The following is a 16,859-nucleotide window of genomic DNA, read 5'->3' on the forward strand; positions in this document are numbered from 1 at the left end:
GAGGCCTCACTGTTCATCTGTATGGGTGGTCTGATGCACACCCACATGGTGCGGTGCGCTAGGCCGCCTAGCAGCTAAGTCATCCCCCTCACAGACTTGGTCCGGAGGCCTAAACCAACACAACTTAGGCTCTTTTGAGCCCAAGTTCATCAATCTTTTTTGACTATACTTGGGAGCTTTTCTACGACTTAGACAAACATAATTATAGCATAATTCAATTGACTAAGCGTGGGAAACTCACATCTTTCTCATTTTCATCAGGCTTCCCGATTTGAGCCAAATCAAGTCCAAGATGTACTTTTCTCTACAAAATGAGGTAGAGACCAAATACAAGTGTTAGAAACATTGTAATGGACATATTCAACATGTCTAAGGGTGCAAACCTGACAGATTTACCATTTTACTCCAAGTTGCATTTATGTCTTCCTATTTAACACAATCTAAGTCTAAATTGCACTTTTCTCACAAAATTGAGTTAGAGATCAAAGTAAAGTGCTAGAAACGTAGTATTAGGCATATGCAACTTATTCAAACACTCGAACCTTATGTTCTTATTGTTTTATCACAAGTTGCACTTTCTAGCCTCTAGTTTTTCTCATTGGACTTAGTGCCTTCAAATTGCCTTCAAATGAAGTTGTGCTCATACTCATATCAAACTAGTTAGCAAAGGTGGTGTGTTGGACAATTAATCACCAAAACAGATAGAAATAGCTATCTAGCATATTTCCCTTTCATCTTTACTCCTTTAAAGCACGACTTTCGTGTGTCGTGTGTGACGTGCAAAGCGTATAGATCTGCTTCTCTTCCTTGCTTCTCGTCTATCAATAGATCGTTACACTTACACCGTAGATGGGTCGCGAGTAATTAGTCAAGCCCAACACGTAGCACATCACTCCTATATAGTACCATCTCTCTGGCTAAAGGGGGTGGGTGACCGAGCGAGCTATACAAAAGGGTGTCGAGCTCCTTTTCAACTTATATATTTCCTGAGTTTTTGAATAAAATAAAGTGTAATATTTGTTTTTATTAGTTTAATATATTATACATGGACCATATATTCACTTTTGTAGTAAATTTATTTTTTATTTGTATCAATTATAAGTCTGCGCTGTTGTAACACACGATCACCGACGAAGAGAAGGACCACCGAATGTTGCAGAGATTGAGTTAGACCGTGTCACCCAAAACACTATTTTACAATGTTTGCAGAGTAAAGTTTAAATATAGATATGATGGATAAACTATAGCCTTAGACCTAGAGATGTCAATGGGGAATTCCCCATTGGGTTATAGCATCTCAGACCCATCTCTATCATGTTTGATCCATCCCCATACCCATCCTCATACCCATCATGGGTGCAAAACTCATCCCATACCCATCCCCATTTGGGTTTCGGGTCCCCAATGGGTCCACATCCTCAATTAAGGGATAACTAGGTACTAACAGCTAGCACATACTATCTAGATTTCAGACATTACCACGTCGGCAAGCACTCATCCATGAACCATGATCCATTTATTCATCCATCAAAAAAAGAAATCAGTACTCCAGGACCGATAGAAGAAATGAAGAAATGGAGTCTGCTCACCTTCCTTGGTCACCATCTGAGTTCGTTGGTGCCTGAGAATCCATAGTCGTCACCGTCATGCTAGGCTCCTATCAGTCGGTGGTGCTCTTCATCGTTGGTGAAGTCGCCAGTGTGCAGTGCTAGTGCAACTGTCCAGGCGTGCGGCGGTTGGCCGGCTGGATAGGACATAGCTTATGGCTGGTTATTTTAGGGTTTTGTTTTTTCTAGTCTGCTAGTTTCCTTGCTATGTTGCTTTGTTGGGCTAGGACCTGAGGCCTGGTGTTGTGCCGTGCTGGGCTTGGTATTCGGCTCGGTCTCAACTCATTCATACAAACATGACAGGTGTAGACCGTACACGTATGAAATACTCATAGGTAATCAGGTTCAGATTATTGCTACCCATACCCGTTTACCCAATGGGTGGGGATTTTGTCCCATATCCATACCCATGACGATAATTTTTGTTCCATACCCGTACCCTAATAGAGGAATTCCCCACAAGTTAGCGGGTATCGGGTCCCCATTGAGATCTCTACTTAGACCTTACCTGCCAAGAGAAGGTCCCATTCCATCTCGTTGCTCGAAGATTTTCAATCTGGACTGCAAAACTGGGCCGAATTAAGCTCATCACACCTAGCCCGTGGGGTTTACCTTCCCCTTCCTTCGCGGACCCCAACTTGCCGGAAGCCCGCAACCACTAGCTTGATCGATCCAAAACCCTCATCGATCTCGTCGCATACGGCCATGGAAGCGCAGACCGACTCCGCCCCCGGCGGCGGCGACGATCTTGCGATCATGCGCGAGCAGTGCCGGACACTGGAGGAGTCCATTTCCACCCGCCGTGAGGCGCAGCTCGACCTCATCGGCTCCCTGCAGCACCTCGTCCCCGACCTGGTTCCATCCCTCGAACAATCGCTCCGCCTCATCGCCGCCTTCAACGGCCGCCCCTTCGTCCCCACGCTGTACCCCAACGCCAGCGTCCACGTGCAGAACCCCAACCTTAAGCCCCAGCACCGCCGCGCCCTCCCCGGCCCGGCCCGCTCCACACGCCTCAAGACCTCGCCGGGGTCCTCCCCAGCTTCCGCCGCCGCCCGGTGTGCGGGAACCAGTGGTGGCATCCACGCCGTTCGTACCATGGTTGCCGTCTGTCTCCTCGAGCTCGTCCCCTTTGCCGAGATCGATGCCGCCGCGCTCGCGCGCCGCCTGCAGTCCGAAACGTCGTCTGCCAGCGAGGCCGAGCGCGCTGCTCTGGCCGACCTCGCCGCGGAGCTTGGGGGCTCCGCCCCCGCTGCTGTTGCTCTTGCCCTCCGTCGCATCGCAGAAGACAGCGGCGGCTTGCAGATCGAGGAGGCCTTCATTGGGGGCAAGCAGATGACTATGGTCTGGGCCATCGACCGGAGCAAACTCCTCAAAGAGCTACCAGAATCCGCTTCTGTGCTCCAAATCCAACCTCCACCAACTCCACAGGTGGTTCCCCTCGATACTGATACTAACATCATACCAAGGCCTCCGCCACTGCAGCAGTCGGATATGTGGGGTAACCCAATGCCACCGATGTTCCCACGTCCCAGGGGCATGACAATGCCAAGAATTCCGCCAGGTTTGATGCCGCTGCAGCGACCATTCATGGCACCAGGGGCAGTTATCCCAATGGGTGGTGGTCCGGTGCCGAGTTCCACACAGCTGAAGCTGAGGACAGAGGAAGATGATCTTAAGGACCTTGAACTGCTGCTAAACAAGAAGACGTATAGAGAGAAGCAGAATACAAAGACTGGAGAGGAGCTGCTGGATCTCATTCACCGGCCTACAGCTAAGGAGACTGCAGTCGCTGCAAAGGTTTGTTCTTTCTTCACCCTGTGATGTTTTTAACCGAGTTGTTGGAGCTGCCACTGGTAACTACATGACGGCTTAGTGTGAAAGACTAGGCAACTTTATTTTTCAGGTTTGGTGCTTCCATTGTCAGCACCTGGCCGTTGCTAACTCCCAAAAATATAGCCTCTGCGTCTAACACATTAAAACTACCTTTTTACTTTATATTTATATTGTTGGTATTGGTATACTTTTGACCTTTTGATTATCATTTTTTATCACCTTTGGGTTTTTCCTTTCAGTTTAAAACAAAGGGTGGCTCCCAGCTGAAGGAATATTGTACCAACTTAACTAAAGAAGATTGCCGACGCCAAACAGGTTCTTTTGTGGCCTGTGATAAGGTCAGTGTTAATGTTCTTCTTGGTTCCCTGCATTGGTAATTTCTCTTCTTTTAGGAAAAAAAACACACACCACATTGAATGCCATCACTTTTATAAGAAATCAGTTTGTCCATTGACATTAAGCTTAACCACAAGTTTTTATGGCAAAGTTAGAATCTTTACAAGTTATCATAACATGCATAACTATCCTTTACCTTTACTGCTTCCTTTTAGTTTTTTTTAAATGAGATCAAACTGGCAAGGACAAAATCTCAGTTCCATTTGTTTATCTAAGTCAATGTGAGGAGGAATATGTTATGTATTTTTATTTGCAAATTATTTGGAAACTTTGAAAGACAACTACTGATATTTTGTGCAAACCTAAGTGCAATTATTTTCACATAACATGCAACTATAACCTGCAAAAATAAGGCTCTGCTTTGTTTAGAAATCTATCATTTTAATATCACATGATATAATTTTCTCAGCTATATTCATATGATTCATTGAATTTTTGGATCCTTCTTCCATGATTTTTAGGTATCACTGTTTATTTTTTATGTAATTCTGTTTCACTATGAGCAGGTCCACTTTCGGCGTATTATAGCTCCACATACTGATACAAATCTAGGAGATTGTTCTTTCCTAGACACATGCCGTCACACAAAGGTGACCATAGTGTTCTTTCTTTTGATATAATGTCTGTGATCTGTTTATCTTTTCTATCTTACATATGTAATATGTTGTACAATATCCAGACTTGCAAGTATGTCCACTACGAGCTTGATCAAACGCCAGATGTACCTCAAATGATGGCAGGTGCCATTGCACCACCTAGGCAAATAAAGCCCCAGAGAGCTGAATATTGTTCAGAAATAGAGCTTGGAGAATCGCAATGGATAAACTGTGACATTCGGAACTTCAGGATGGACATCTTAGGACAATTTGGAGTAATTATGGCTGACCCCCCTTGGGATATTCATATGGAGCTACCATATGGCACAATGGCTGATGATGAAATGAGGACGCTTAATGTTCCAACTCTGCAAACTGATGGTTTGATTTTTTTATGGGTCACTGGTCGTGCCATGGAGCTTGGGCGAGAATGGTAAGTTTTCTGTTTTAAAACCTTAATTTTTTTTGTCTTTACTGTAACAACTAACAATATGTTTTCTCCAACAAGATCTCAATGGCCGTTGAAGGGTTTTGATTCCATGCTTCATAAAAACCTATACTAGTTACTTAATGTATTTGATATGTGCTATATTCACCAGATTCATTACAACTTTTAAAAATGATCCTTTACTCTTTGGTGTGCACTTTATTACAGCACGTCTTTATTTTTTTAATTCCCCTTCTGATCTTTTTTAAGACCAATGCCCTCTAGAGTCTAGATGTCTTCTGCATTTGGAAACAAGATATCTTTAATCTATTCACTGTGTCCTTTTTTTCAATTCTCAGTCTGGAGCTCTGGGGTTACAAGCGTGTTGAAGAAATTATTTGGGTGAAGACCAATCAACTTCAACGTATCATTCGAACTGGTCGCACTGGCCATTGGTTGAATCACAGCAAAGAACATTGTCTTGTTGGAATAAAAGGAAACCCTTTAGTGAACAGGAACATAGATACCGATGTTATTGTTGCTGAAGTCCGTGAAACAAGCAGAAAACCTGATGAGGTATTAATTTTGTATTTAGCTACTATATGTTGCTTGCAAAAAACATCGTTTGATGCTTTCCTTTCCTCCAACAAAATTGCACATCCCAATGCAAAACTGAAAACCTAAGATTTTATTGTCTTTTGAAATGTTCCATTCAAGAACAGGATTGATGTTTCAATTCTGTCTTGTGCAGATGTACGCAATGCTAGAACGAATTAGCCCAAGGACAAGGAAGTTGGAACTGTTTGCAAGGATGCATAATACACAAGCTGGGTGCGTACTAATTCATGCCTCTGTTGGCTAAGTTTTCTGTTTCATTCTAAGCAGATGGACACCATTATATTTGAACTTACCTTTTTCTCCTGGGCAGATGGCTTTCACTGGGTAACCAATTAAATGGAGTAAGGCTTGTTGATCAAGGGTTGAGAGCAAGGTACAAAGCTGCTTACCCTGATGTTGAGGTCCAGCCACCATCACCTCCCAGGACAAGCACGCCAATGGATGTTGACCAAAGTAGTTCACAGAAGGTTGCTGCGCTAGATGGTGGCGAGAGGCCCGCCTGATGCTAGCAAACTTACTTGCGAGTTATCGTGTCAGGACCCACTACTGATCATATAGGTTTCATCGCGTTACCCCTGTTGTAAAATTAGGCAGCTCAGTTTGTGTTTGGCTACTGAGGATTGTTTCAGTATATCATGTGAAAGAAATTGCACTGTAACAGCCCCAGCAAATATTGCCGCCAATGTAATCAGGGCCCATCTTGTCTTATTTTCGAAATTCCAAGTGCATCTGTATATCCAAAAAATTGAAAAGAAATCTGCTTCTCTTTTCTGGGGGCAATAATTTTATTCCTTGCTGGGCAATTGGTTAATGTGGTGCACGCAGTGGTCCTGCTAGATTTGGAAAAGCAGCTTATGTGTGGTGGATTTTAGATGCACAAATAAAATGCATAAGTGGTCCTTAAACTTGGCACATTATGTTATTTGGGTCCCAAACTTAGAAAACCAGAAAAACAGATCCTTCAATTTCAACCCATGTAAAATCATCTAGAACTGAACTTGTTTAAACCGGATACCTATGTGGTGTGCCAGACCCACAAAAATGTTCATTCTTCTTCGTTTATCTTGTTGACTCTCAGTAATCTCAATCAATTATATATGCTTTAGGTCAAACTAAAACTGACATTACAATCTGTCATGTAGAACATGATGGATGGGCACCATCAGCTCGCTATGATGCGGTAGCATCATCAGAACCACGGCCAGCAGAGGACCAGAAAAACGAAGAAAAAACCTTAAGGCTAAAACCAAAGCTTCTCTATCTGTTATGGTCTTTGTGAAACGATATACAATGCTGCTGATTGTTCTCTTTGATGAGGTAGGCAACCTCTTCTAGTCATTGCTCTTTCTACTGAAATGTCTCCAGTTTCTTTCCTTCCCTAATGTTTACAACTGTCAACTGATCATCCAGTAAAAGATACTTGGGTACCAAATTATCTGGAATTGGAAGTGTAAATGCTGGTGCACATTTCTGCTTCATGCTTCTCTCCCTGGATTGATTGCTCTCATAAAGCAGATCTAAAGCGCCTCATGCAATTGGAAACTGCAATATTAGATGTATTCACGTTTCACGATGATCCAGAAGGACATCCTCAAGGTTCAGATTAGATTGTTGTTGATGCACAAGTCTCATTTCTAGGCTAATTTAGTTTTAAGGTCGCACAAGATGTTCAGACCTTTAGCCTGTTGATTTGTCTGTGTTTTATTAAGACCGTCTTCAGCAGTTGATTCATATGGTCACTCTAAAGATGGCAATGGGTAAATACCCATACCCACGACACAAAAATAACCCCATCGGGTAGAGATGTCAATGGGTAAAAACCCGCTGGGTATTACTTGCCCAAACCCGTACCTGCGAAAAACAAATACGCCCGCTAAAAAACCCATACCCGTGACGGGTATAAAATTTTGCCCAAACCCATACCCATGCGGGTTTCGGGTACCCAACGGGTTTCCCATACCCACTAACATCAACATAAAAAATAATTCATCATGTAAATTACAATCAATACATTAATAAGCTAGCATAAAAGGAACAAGTGATAACTAATTTTATCCTAAAAATTGTTACATGAAGTTTATTTCAATTAGAACATATTCAATTAATAATATTATGAGACGTATTTATAAGAATGTTGATTTTAAGGCGGATTTTAAAAACCCATGGGTTTGTGGGTATGGGTAGTGGAAGAACAAACCCATGCCCACGTACCCGTTGGGTTTCCATTTGAACCCATTAACAAACTCATGGGTATAAAAATTGACCCAAACCCATACCCTAATAGAGCAAAACCCAACGGGTTTCGGGTAGCGGGTACTCATTGCCATCTCTACCATCGGGTCACCCATATACACTCGTGGGTATGGATTTACCCCCATACCCATGTGGGTATAGGTCACCCATCAGGTCACCCGTACCCACAAAAATTAAACATCTATCAAAATATTATATTATACAAATGTCAAGTATATCCATATAAATACCATTACAAAATTTTCTAGCATCATTTAATCATCCATTCAACACACCAAAGATAATTGGATAAAGTAGTAACAGTAGGATAGTACTACATAGCACATTACATGTTCCATTACATGGTCATTAAATTGTCGTTAAGCCTTCTATGACATTATGGTCTAAAAGGTTGTTAATAGTAAAAATATGGATGACTAAAGTCCAAGTTCATGCTTGGGCTAAGTTTATATTGGTTATTTTATACCCACGGGTTAACGGGTATGGATAAAGGCGGAACGTTCTAATACCCGTTTACCTATTGAGTGAAGATTTTTGCCCAATAACAGACCCACGAGTAGAATATTTAGCCCACATACATACCCTAATGGAGTAAACACCCATCGGGTATCGGGTCGCGGGTACCCATTGCCATCTCTAGGTCACTCAAAACACTATTTTATATTGTTTTGCATTATAGGCTACACAGCTACGTTGTTCGTAGAACAGAGTTTAAATATAGGGATAAGGATGGATAAGCTGCTAGAAATCTCTTCTCTACTACACCATAAGAATACAGTGAGGGCGTCCACAGGCACTGTGCCCCCGCCCCCGTCTCTCGCTCGCGACCTCCCGTACGTCACGCCATCCCTCGCTCCCTCTCCCGATGCCCAAATTTGCGCCGCATTGCCGCGCCCGTCCATCCTTGACCCGTGCTCCTGCCCGCGCCCCCGTCAACCCCTTCTTCCCCCGCACAGGTTCTCTCCCACCGCCACCTCCTTTCCGGCTTCGTCAGGCTGTGGCCGCCACTCTTCCTCCCCGTCGTCGCTCTCTCCGCGAGCCGCCACGTGCGCCCTCACCGGTGACCACGCCTCAGGGCGTTCTCCATAGGCAGGTGTAACATCCCAAAATTCTAACCCAGGTTTGAAACCCTAATCCCCCCTTATTATCTTCTATCCCAAAACTCCCTTAGATTTTTCCCATCATATGCATACACCTTGTTTGATCACAAGCACCTCACTTAGATTTTATTTTCCAACACCTAGATTATCCACTAAATGATTTGTTCAAAAAAAGGAAACAAAAATGGAAATGAGTTATTAAAAATAAAAAGAAAAAGAAAAAATTCTCCTTCCCCCTGCTGGGCCAAGTCTGGCCCATGTCGCGGCCGCCTCCTCCCTCCCCCGCGCCTGCGTATTTCCCCCTTCGGCCCATTAGCCGGCCCGCTCGCGCGCGAAGCCGCCCGCGCGCTTCCCTCACTCTCTCTCACTGACGAGCCAGCCCCACCTGCCAGCCCCTCTCGCTCACGCGCTCCCCCTCACTGGCAGACCGGCCCCACCGGTCAGCTGCGTCATCTTCCTTGCGTACGACGCACCGCCGTCCCCTCCATCGCCGTCCCCTCGCCCATCCCCTCGCCGCACAGGAAGAGTTCGGCACCGCCCCGTCCTCACCGCTTGACCAACGTCCTTGCCCAGTACCGCCCCGCCGTGGAGTCTCATCGGCGCCGCTGTGCGGCATTAATGCCGGCACTGTGCACCTCACCGGCGCCCGCCGAGCTCCGCCGCTCCCCTCCCCTCGGGCGCCTATAAAAAGGTCGCCCCAGGCACCTCCTTCCCAGCATCGGCCTTGGCCACTACCCTCCTCCCCTCGCCCGAGCGCAATTCGCGAAGCGCCGCCGTCTTCCCCCTCTCCGGTGAGTTCTCCCTCTCCTCTCTCTCCCTCTCCGTTGGCCGAGCGAGCAATTAAGTTAACCGAGCAACTTCCTCACAATGCCGCGAACTCAAAGCACCACTTCCCCGCCCCAGTCCCTCGCCCAAATACCACCGGTGACGATCCCCGCCGCGAAGCTCCGCCACCTCCCCGCGGACAGCCCCCTCCCAACCCCCTCTAGCCTAATCAAGCCTACCCCTAGGATCGCCAGCCTCTGCCCGTGCTAAGCACCCTCCCCGTGGACCAAGAACCGGGCCACCGGCGGCGAATCGCCGTCGAGCCCACCGGCGGCCGGCTTTTCTCCCCCGCACGTCCGGTTCGCTCGCGCCGTCGACCCGCGGCGCCGTTACCCCCCCCCCCGCTCTCGCTGACGGGTGGGCCCGCAGTGACGCCGTCGCTCCCGCGCGCCCGCGCCGTCTCCCTCGCCCGTGGGCCGCAGCTGGGCCGGCGCCCTCGCGCGCGCCTGCCCCGCGCCTAGCTGGGCCGAAAACCTCCCCCCGGCCCATCTGAGAAGAAATCCCTTTTCTTTTTCTTTTCTTCACCTTTTTCTCATTTAATTAGTTTTCTTCAATATTTTATGCACCAAAAATTATCCAAATGATTTCTAAAGTCCTAAGTAATAATAATGTTGGTAAGTGACACACTACAATTAGTAAACTACTGTTGATGTATTGTTTTATTGACTGTTTTACTAGAAGAAGCGGGGACCGCGGATCCGGAACCCGTAGCCCCGGAAGAAGGGCCGGAGCCCGATCTCCCGGAAGTAGACCTTTTGTGCTAGGAAAGCTTCGACGAAGGCAAGTCCATCCTTCCCTTGATGCATAAATTACCTATTCTCTCTACCACTGCCTAGGCCAGGGATTCAGGGTGGGAAAATTGCATTGTGAGTGATAGATGGCCCGCATTGACATACATATTCTGGATACGAATGTGGATTGGGAAAAAGGGCAATGTGTTTCTTCAAATAAGGTCTCTTTTTAAAAGGTTATGCGATGAAGGGTACTCACCCTCATCACCTTGGGAGTGGGATGATCAAGGACTCCCTGGTTTAGGGGAGGGCCTAAGGTGTTGGCTCAGCTGGTTTAGGCGTGAGCAGAAGGATTGTCCCCTCATATAAGAACCGGCTTGTCATTTTCACTACCTATACTCCTTAATAGTACAACCACTCGAGACTGTGTGGGCAGTCACTCAATCCGAACTCGTGCGGTCCAACCCCAGGATTATGAAGGCTGGGGAGCACCGGGAGGATAAGGAGGGGGAAAGTTTTGTCCGGTTTGGACATGGTGGTGGCCTGACTCCTTCCGGATAACCGTTAAGGTTAGGACGTACGAGGAAGGAAAGAGATTCGGCATTCGGGTCTCGCGACGGTGAGATCGCAGAAACCGGGCTAGTGGGTAAAGTGTACTCCTCTGCGCAGAGTTGAAACCTATTCGAATAGTCCGTGTCCACTGGTATGGACGAGTCTGGTATGGTATGACAATTAGAGATTTTCCTATGAGTTCCGTGAACAGGGAAATGTGTGGGTAAGTGGGTGCTGAGAAAGAAAACAAGGCCACGGGAGCGGGAAGCTCAGTGGTGGTTGAGTATTTTGTTACTTTTAAGTCTTTGGGAAAAACCTTACAGCAACTGCCTTTCTCTAAGAAAATGATGAGTGACCTCAACTCCACCAAATAAAGCATGTATGATATAGGTCTCTTTCTCTTTACGGGAGCGGGGTGGGCTTGCGGAATACCTAGTGTATTCACCCAGATTTATTTATGTTTTTTAGCAGCCGAGGACTTCTTTTCTGCTATGCTTGATTGAGAGGGCTGTGTCTGCACCCAGTTCTGCCTATGGCTTGGGCTAGTATATCTTCCTACTGCGCTTCTTATTTTGGCTCTCTTGAGCTTGTACCCTGGTATTGTAATAACCTTTATCTAAACTCTGTACTATTTGAAGTAAGGAATGTGTTTACTAGCCTCCTGGGACTAGTAATTGTATCACATTTGAGTCCCAAAGGATCGGGATGCTTCAGGTGGTATCAGAGCCCATAGGACTGGTCGTAGGTCGCAGCCCTAACCCTAAAACTTGCCCTAAAAAGGAAATACCTCTTACCCCAAGAAAAGTCTTCTCTCCTCTTCCCCGATTTTAACAGACCCTTCTTTTCCTATTCCAGATGGAAGACTCTCTGGCCATTAGGACATCCTACTGCTCAGAGGTGGAAGGGTTCCCACATCTGTTGCGAAGCTGTGCGCTTCGCATGGGAATTCGCAAGAAGCCGGAATACGTCTGGAAGGAGTATCTCGAGAGCGGAATGGAGAAATGCTCTATGGCAGTCTACCTGGGAGAAAGCCGAAACTATTCAAACCATCCTTCTTTCCAAGTCACTTTCACTAGATACCGCTTTCCAGATACTTGCCAGAATGTTGCCCGAACAGCCCTCCGACAACTATGCCAGAACTACAACAAGGTGATCTTTGAAACCCCCCTTCTCTACTTTCCACCCAGCAAGAAGAATACCCCCACCTGGAGGAAAAGACTTCAGGCCCTGTCAGGAGGAGATCCTATTGAGGATGATCCCACCATCGTCTACATGGCTGGATACCTTCACACCCTTGATAACCAATATGATGACCTCACCCTCCACTGCACCCACCTAACCTCCCGGGTGGAAAGCCTGGAGCAAAAAGTCAGGGAACTTTCAAGGGAAAAGGCGTCCCTTCAAGAGAGCCTCGCAATAGCAGAAGGTGAGGAAACCAATACCCGTGAGGCCTACCGCACCCTAAAGATGGACTATGACAAGAAACTGAAGAAGCTTGCCCCCGCAAGAAAAATCCGCAAGAAGACCAAAAGCCAAGGATGTCAGACTGAGCAGAAGGAAGAAGCCCCTCCAACCCTACCCCCTGCCGGGTTAAGGAACTCGTTCGACACCGAGGAGATGTCCCTAGCCAGCCTTGATGACCTTCTCAAGGAATTTGGGGACACTTTAGAGAAGGAGTTCGGGAGTACCCTAGATAGCACTCGCATGTAATGAGCTTATGGTAGCTGTGTGCTGTATTATGTAATGGTCTGATGTAATGAATAAAATAAATAGTTAAAAAAATGGCATGTGCATGATAGTGACTCTCTTCCCATGGCAGATGGCTTCGGATAAGACCACGCCTACCGCCTCCGGGATTGGAGCAGGTTTTCCTCTAAGAGCTGAAGGAGAGGCTGGCGGAGAAGGGAGTGAGACCCACCTCCCCGCATCTCCGGATCTACCACTAGACCTAGCCCAAGTTCTAACCAATCAAACCCGACTCATTGAAGTCCTCACTAGAAGTCTGGAAAACCAGCGCCCAGGTGGTGGAAGGCCACAGTACAGGATGGGAGAATTTTTGAGACTCAAGCCTCCCACGTTCGCGGGGTCCAGCAATCCCCTCAATGCAGATGACTGGCTTCGCACAATCAAGAGGAAGCTGGAAGCCATCGGATGCCCCGAAAATCAACGTGTCCAACTGGCTGCTCATCAGCTTTCAGGAATGGCTTTAGCATGGTGGGACACCTTCAGTGAGGCCGTCAGAGATGCTACCTGGGCAGAATTCGAAACAACCTTTGAAAGTCGCCTAGAGGGGGGGTGAATAGGGCGAAACTGAAATTTACAAAAATAATCACAACTACAAGCCGGGTTAGCGTTAGAAATATAATTGAGTCCGCGAGAGAGGGTGGAAAACAAATCGCAAGCAAATAAAGAGTGTGACACACGGATTTGTTTTACCGAGGTTCGGTTCTTGCAAACCTACTTCCCGTTGAGGTGGTCACAAAGACCGGGTCTCTTTCAACCCTTTCCCTCTCTCAAACGGTCCCTCGGACCGAGTGAGCTTTTCTTCTCAATCACTTGGAACACAAAGTTCCCACAAGGACCACCACAAGATTGGTGTCTCTTGCCTTAATTACAAGTGAGTTTGATCGCAATAAAGAATCAAAGAAAGAAGAAAGCAATCCAAGCGCAAGAGCTCGAAAGAACACAAGCAAATCTCTCTCTCTAATCACTAGGGCGTTGTGTGGAGTTTGGAGAGGATTTGATCACTTGGGTGTGTCTAGAATTGAATGCTAGAGCTCTTGTAAGTAGTTGAAGTGGGAAAACTTGGATGACTTGAATGTGGGGTGGTTGGGGGTATTTATAGCCCCAACCACCAAACTAGCCGTTTGGTGGGGCTGTCTATCGCATGGTGCACCGGACAGTGCGGTGCACACCGGACAGTGTCCGGTGCGCCAGCCACGTCACCAGGCCGTTGGGTTCCGACCGTTGGAGCTCTGATGCTGGGCCCGCCTGGATGTCCGGTGGCGCACCGGACATGCACTGTAGAGTGTCCGGTGCGCCACATCGCGCGTGCCTGACTTCTGCGCGCTCTGGCGCGCATTTAATGCTTCTGCAGGTGACCGTTGGCGCGAAGTAGCCGTTGCTCCACTGGTTCACCGGACAGTCTGGTGTACACCGGACAGTCCGGTGAATTATAGCGGAGCAAATTCCCGAGGCTGGCGAGTTCCAGAGCCGCTCTTCCCTGGGGCACCAGACACAGTCCGGTGTACACCGGACAGTCCGGTGAATTATAGCGGAGCGCCTCTGGATTTTCCCGAAGGTGATGAGTTCGGCGTGAAGACCCCTGGTGCACCGGACACTGTTCGGTGGCGCACCGGACAGTCCGGTGCGCCAGACCAGAGGGGCCTTCGGTTATCCCTTGCTCTCTTTGTTGAACCCAATACTTGGTCTTTTTATTGGCTAAGTGTGAACCTTTGGCACCTGTATAACTTGTACACTAGAGCAAGCTAGTTAGTCCAATTATTTGTGTTGGGAAATTCAACCACCAAAATCATTTAGGAAATAGGTGTAAGCCTAATTCCCTTTCAATCTCCCCCTTTTTGGTGATTGATGCCAACACAAACCAAAGCAAGTATAGAAGTACATAATTGAACTAGCTTGCATAATGTAAGTGCAAAGGTTGCTTGGAATTGAGCCAATATAAGTACTTATAAGATATGTATGGATTGTTTCTTCATTTTTATCATATTGGACCACGCTTGCACCACTTGTTTTGTTTTTGCAAATTCTTTTATAGATCCTTTTCAAAGTTCTTTTGCAAATAGTCAAAGGTAAGAGAATAAGATTTTGCGAAGCTTTTTTTAAGATTTGAAATTTTCTCCCCCTGTTTCAAATGCTTTTCCTTTGACTAAACAAAACTCCCCCTAAATAAGATTCTCCTCTTAGTGTTCAAGAGGGTTTTGATATATCAATTTTGAAAAGCTACTTTTTTCCCTTTTTGAACACAATAAGATACCAATTTTTAAATTTATCAATTGAGAATCATACCAATTGAAAAACTCTTTTTAAAATTAGGTTGTGGTGCGGTCCTTTTGCTTTGGGCTATTACTCTCTCCCCCTTTGGCATGAATCGCCAAAAACAGAGTTATTAGAGCCCTTAGAAATACTCTCTCCCCCTTTGGTCATAAATAAATGAGTGAAGATTATACCAAAGAACGGAGTCTTTATCTCCCCAAAGATGGAGAGATGCTCAGAGTGATGACGAAGGATGAGTTACGGAGTGGAAGCCTTTGTCTTCGCCGAAGACTCCAATTCCCTTTCAATACACCTATGACTTGGTTTGAAATAGACTTGAACACACATTAGTCATAGCATATGAAAGAGATATGATCAAAGGTATATAAATGAGCTATGTGTGCAAATCAACAAAAGAAGTTCCTAGAATCAAGAATATTTAGCTCATGCCTAAGTTTGTTAAAAGTTTGTTCATCAAGTGGCTTGGTAAAGATATCGGCTAATTGATCTTTAGTATTAATGTAAGAAATCTCGATATCTCCCTTTTGTTGGTGATCCCTTAAAAAGTGATACCGAATGGCTATGTGTTTAGTGCGGCTATGCTCAACGGGATTATCCGCCATGCGGATTGCACTCTCATTATCACATAGAAGAGGAACTTTGGTTAATTTGTAACCATAGTCCCTAAGGGTTTGCCTCATCCAAAGTAATTGCGCGCAACAATGGCCTACGGCAATATACTCGGCTTCGGCGGTAGAAAGAGCTACGAAATTTTTCTTCTTTGAAGCCCAAGACACCAAGGATCTTCCCATGAACTGGCAAGTCCCCGATGTGCTCTTTCTATTGATTTTACACCCCGCCCAATCGGCATCCGAATAACCAAGTAAATCGAAAGTGGATCCCCTAGGATACCAAAGCCCAAACTTAGGAGTATAAACTAAATATCTCAAGATTCGTTTTACGGCCGTAAGGTGAGCTTCCTTAGGGCCGGCTTGGAATCTTGCACACATGCATACGGAAAGCATAATATCCGGTCGAGATGCACATAAATATAGCAAAGAGCCTATCATCGACCGGTATACCTTTTGATCGACGGATTTACCTCCCTCGTCGAGGTCGAGATGCCCATTGGTTCCCATGGGTGTCTTGATGGGTTTGGCATCCTTCATTCCAAACTTGCTTAGAATATCTTGAGTATACTTCGTTTGGCTTAGGAAGGTGCCTTCTTGGAGTTGCTTCACTTGAAATCCTAAGAAATACTTCAATTCCCCCATCATAGACATCTCGAATTTTTGTGTCATGATCCTACTAAATTCTTCACATGTAGACTCGTTAGTAGACCCAAATATAATATCATCAACATAAATTTGGCATACAAACAAGTCATTTTCAAGAGTTTTAGTGAATAAAGTAGGATCGGCCTTTCCGACTTTGAATCCATTAGTGATAAGGAAATCCCTAAGGCATTCATACCATGCTCTTGGGGCTTGCTTGAGCCCATAAAGCGCTTTAGAGAGTTTATACACATGGTTAGGGTACTCACTATCTTCAAAGCCGGGAGGTTGCTCAACATAGACCTCTTCCTTGATTGGTCCATTGAGAAAGGCACTCTTCACGTCCATTAGTTAAAGCTTGAAGCCATGGTAAGTAGCATAGGCCAATAATATACGAATTGACTCAAGCCTAGCTACGGGTGCATAGGTTTCACCGAAATCCAAACCTTCGACTTGGGAGTATCCCTTGGCCACAAGTCAAGCTTTGTTCCTTGTCACCACACCATGCTCATCTTGCTTGTTGCGGAAGACCCATTTGGTTCCTACAACATTTTGATTAGGACGTGGAACTAAATGCCATACCTCATTCCTAGTAAAGTTGTTGAGCTCCTCTTGCATCGCCACTACCCAATCCGAATCTTGAAGTGCTTC

At 46.0% G+C, this 16,859-nt stretch overlaps 1 protein-coding gene across 1 annotated transcript; it reads left to right on the forward strand.

The window, feature by feature from the left end:
* Positions 1-2,302: 2,302 nt before the first annotated feature.
* On the forward strand, positions 2,303-6,260 carry LOC100281493 (N6-adenosine-methyltransferase MT-A70-like protein). Its single transcript, NM_001154411.2, has 7 exons — positions 2,303-3,404; positions 3,680-3,778; positions 4,343-4,426; positions 4,516-4,865; positions 5,219-5,435; positions 5,611-5,690; positions 5,788-6,260. Exons 1-7 carry the CDS (start codon positions 2,313-2,315, stop codon positions 5,978-5,980), a joined length of 2,115 nt encoding a protein of 704 aa, NP_001147883.1. The 5' UTR covers positions 2,303-2,312; the 3' UTR covers positions 5,981-6,260.
* The last annotated feature ends 10,599 nt before the right edge of the window (positions 6,261-16,859 follow it).

This window comes from Zea mays, chromosome 5 (genome assembly GCF_902167145.1).
Source record: "Zea mays cultivar B73 chromosome 5, Zm-B73-REFERENCE-NAM-5.0, whole genome shotgun sequence".
In the NCBI taxonomy this organism is placed as follows: domain Eukaryota; kingdom Viridiplantae; phylum Streptophyta; class Magnoliopsida; order Poales; family Poaceae; genus Zea; species Zea mays.

Bases quoted from the DNA above. Each gene is read 5' to 3' on its own strand.
- LOC100281493 (NM_001154411.2), top strand. From the start codon at position 2,313: ATGGAAGCGCAGACCGACTCCGCCCCCGGCGGCGGCGACGATCTTGCG. The intron at 3,779-4,342 runs GTCAGTGTTAAT...CACTATGAGCAG, and splicing joins CTTTTGTGGCCTGTGATAAG to GTCCACTTTCGGCGTATTAT. The intron at 5,691-5,787 runs GTGCGTACTAAT...TCTCCTGGGCAG, and splicing joins ATGCATAATACACAAGCTGG to ATGGCTTTCACTGGGTAACC.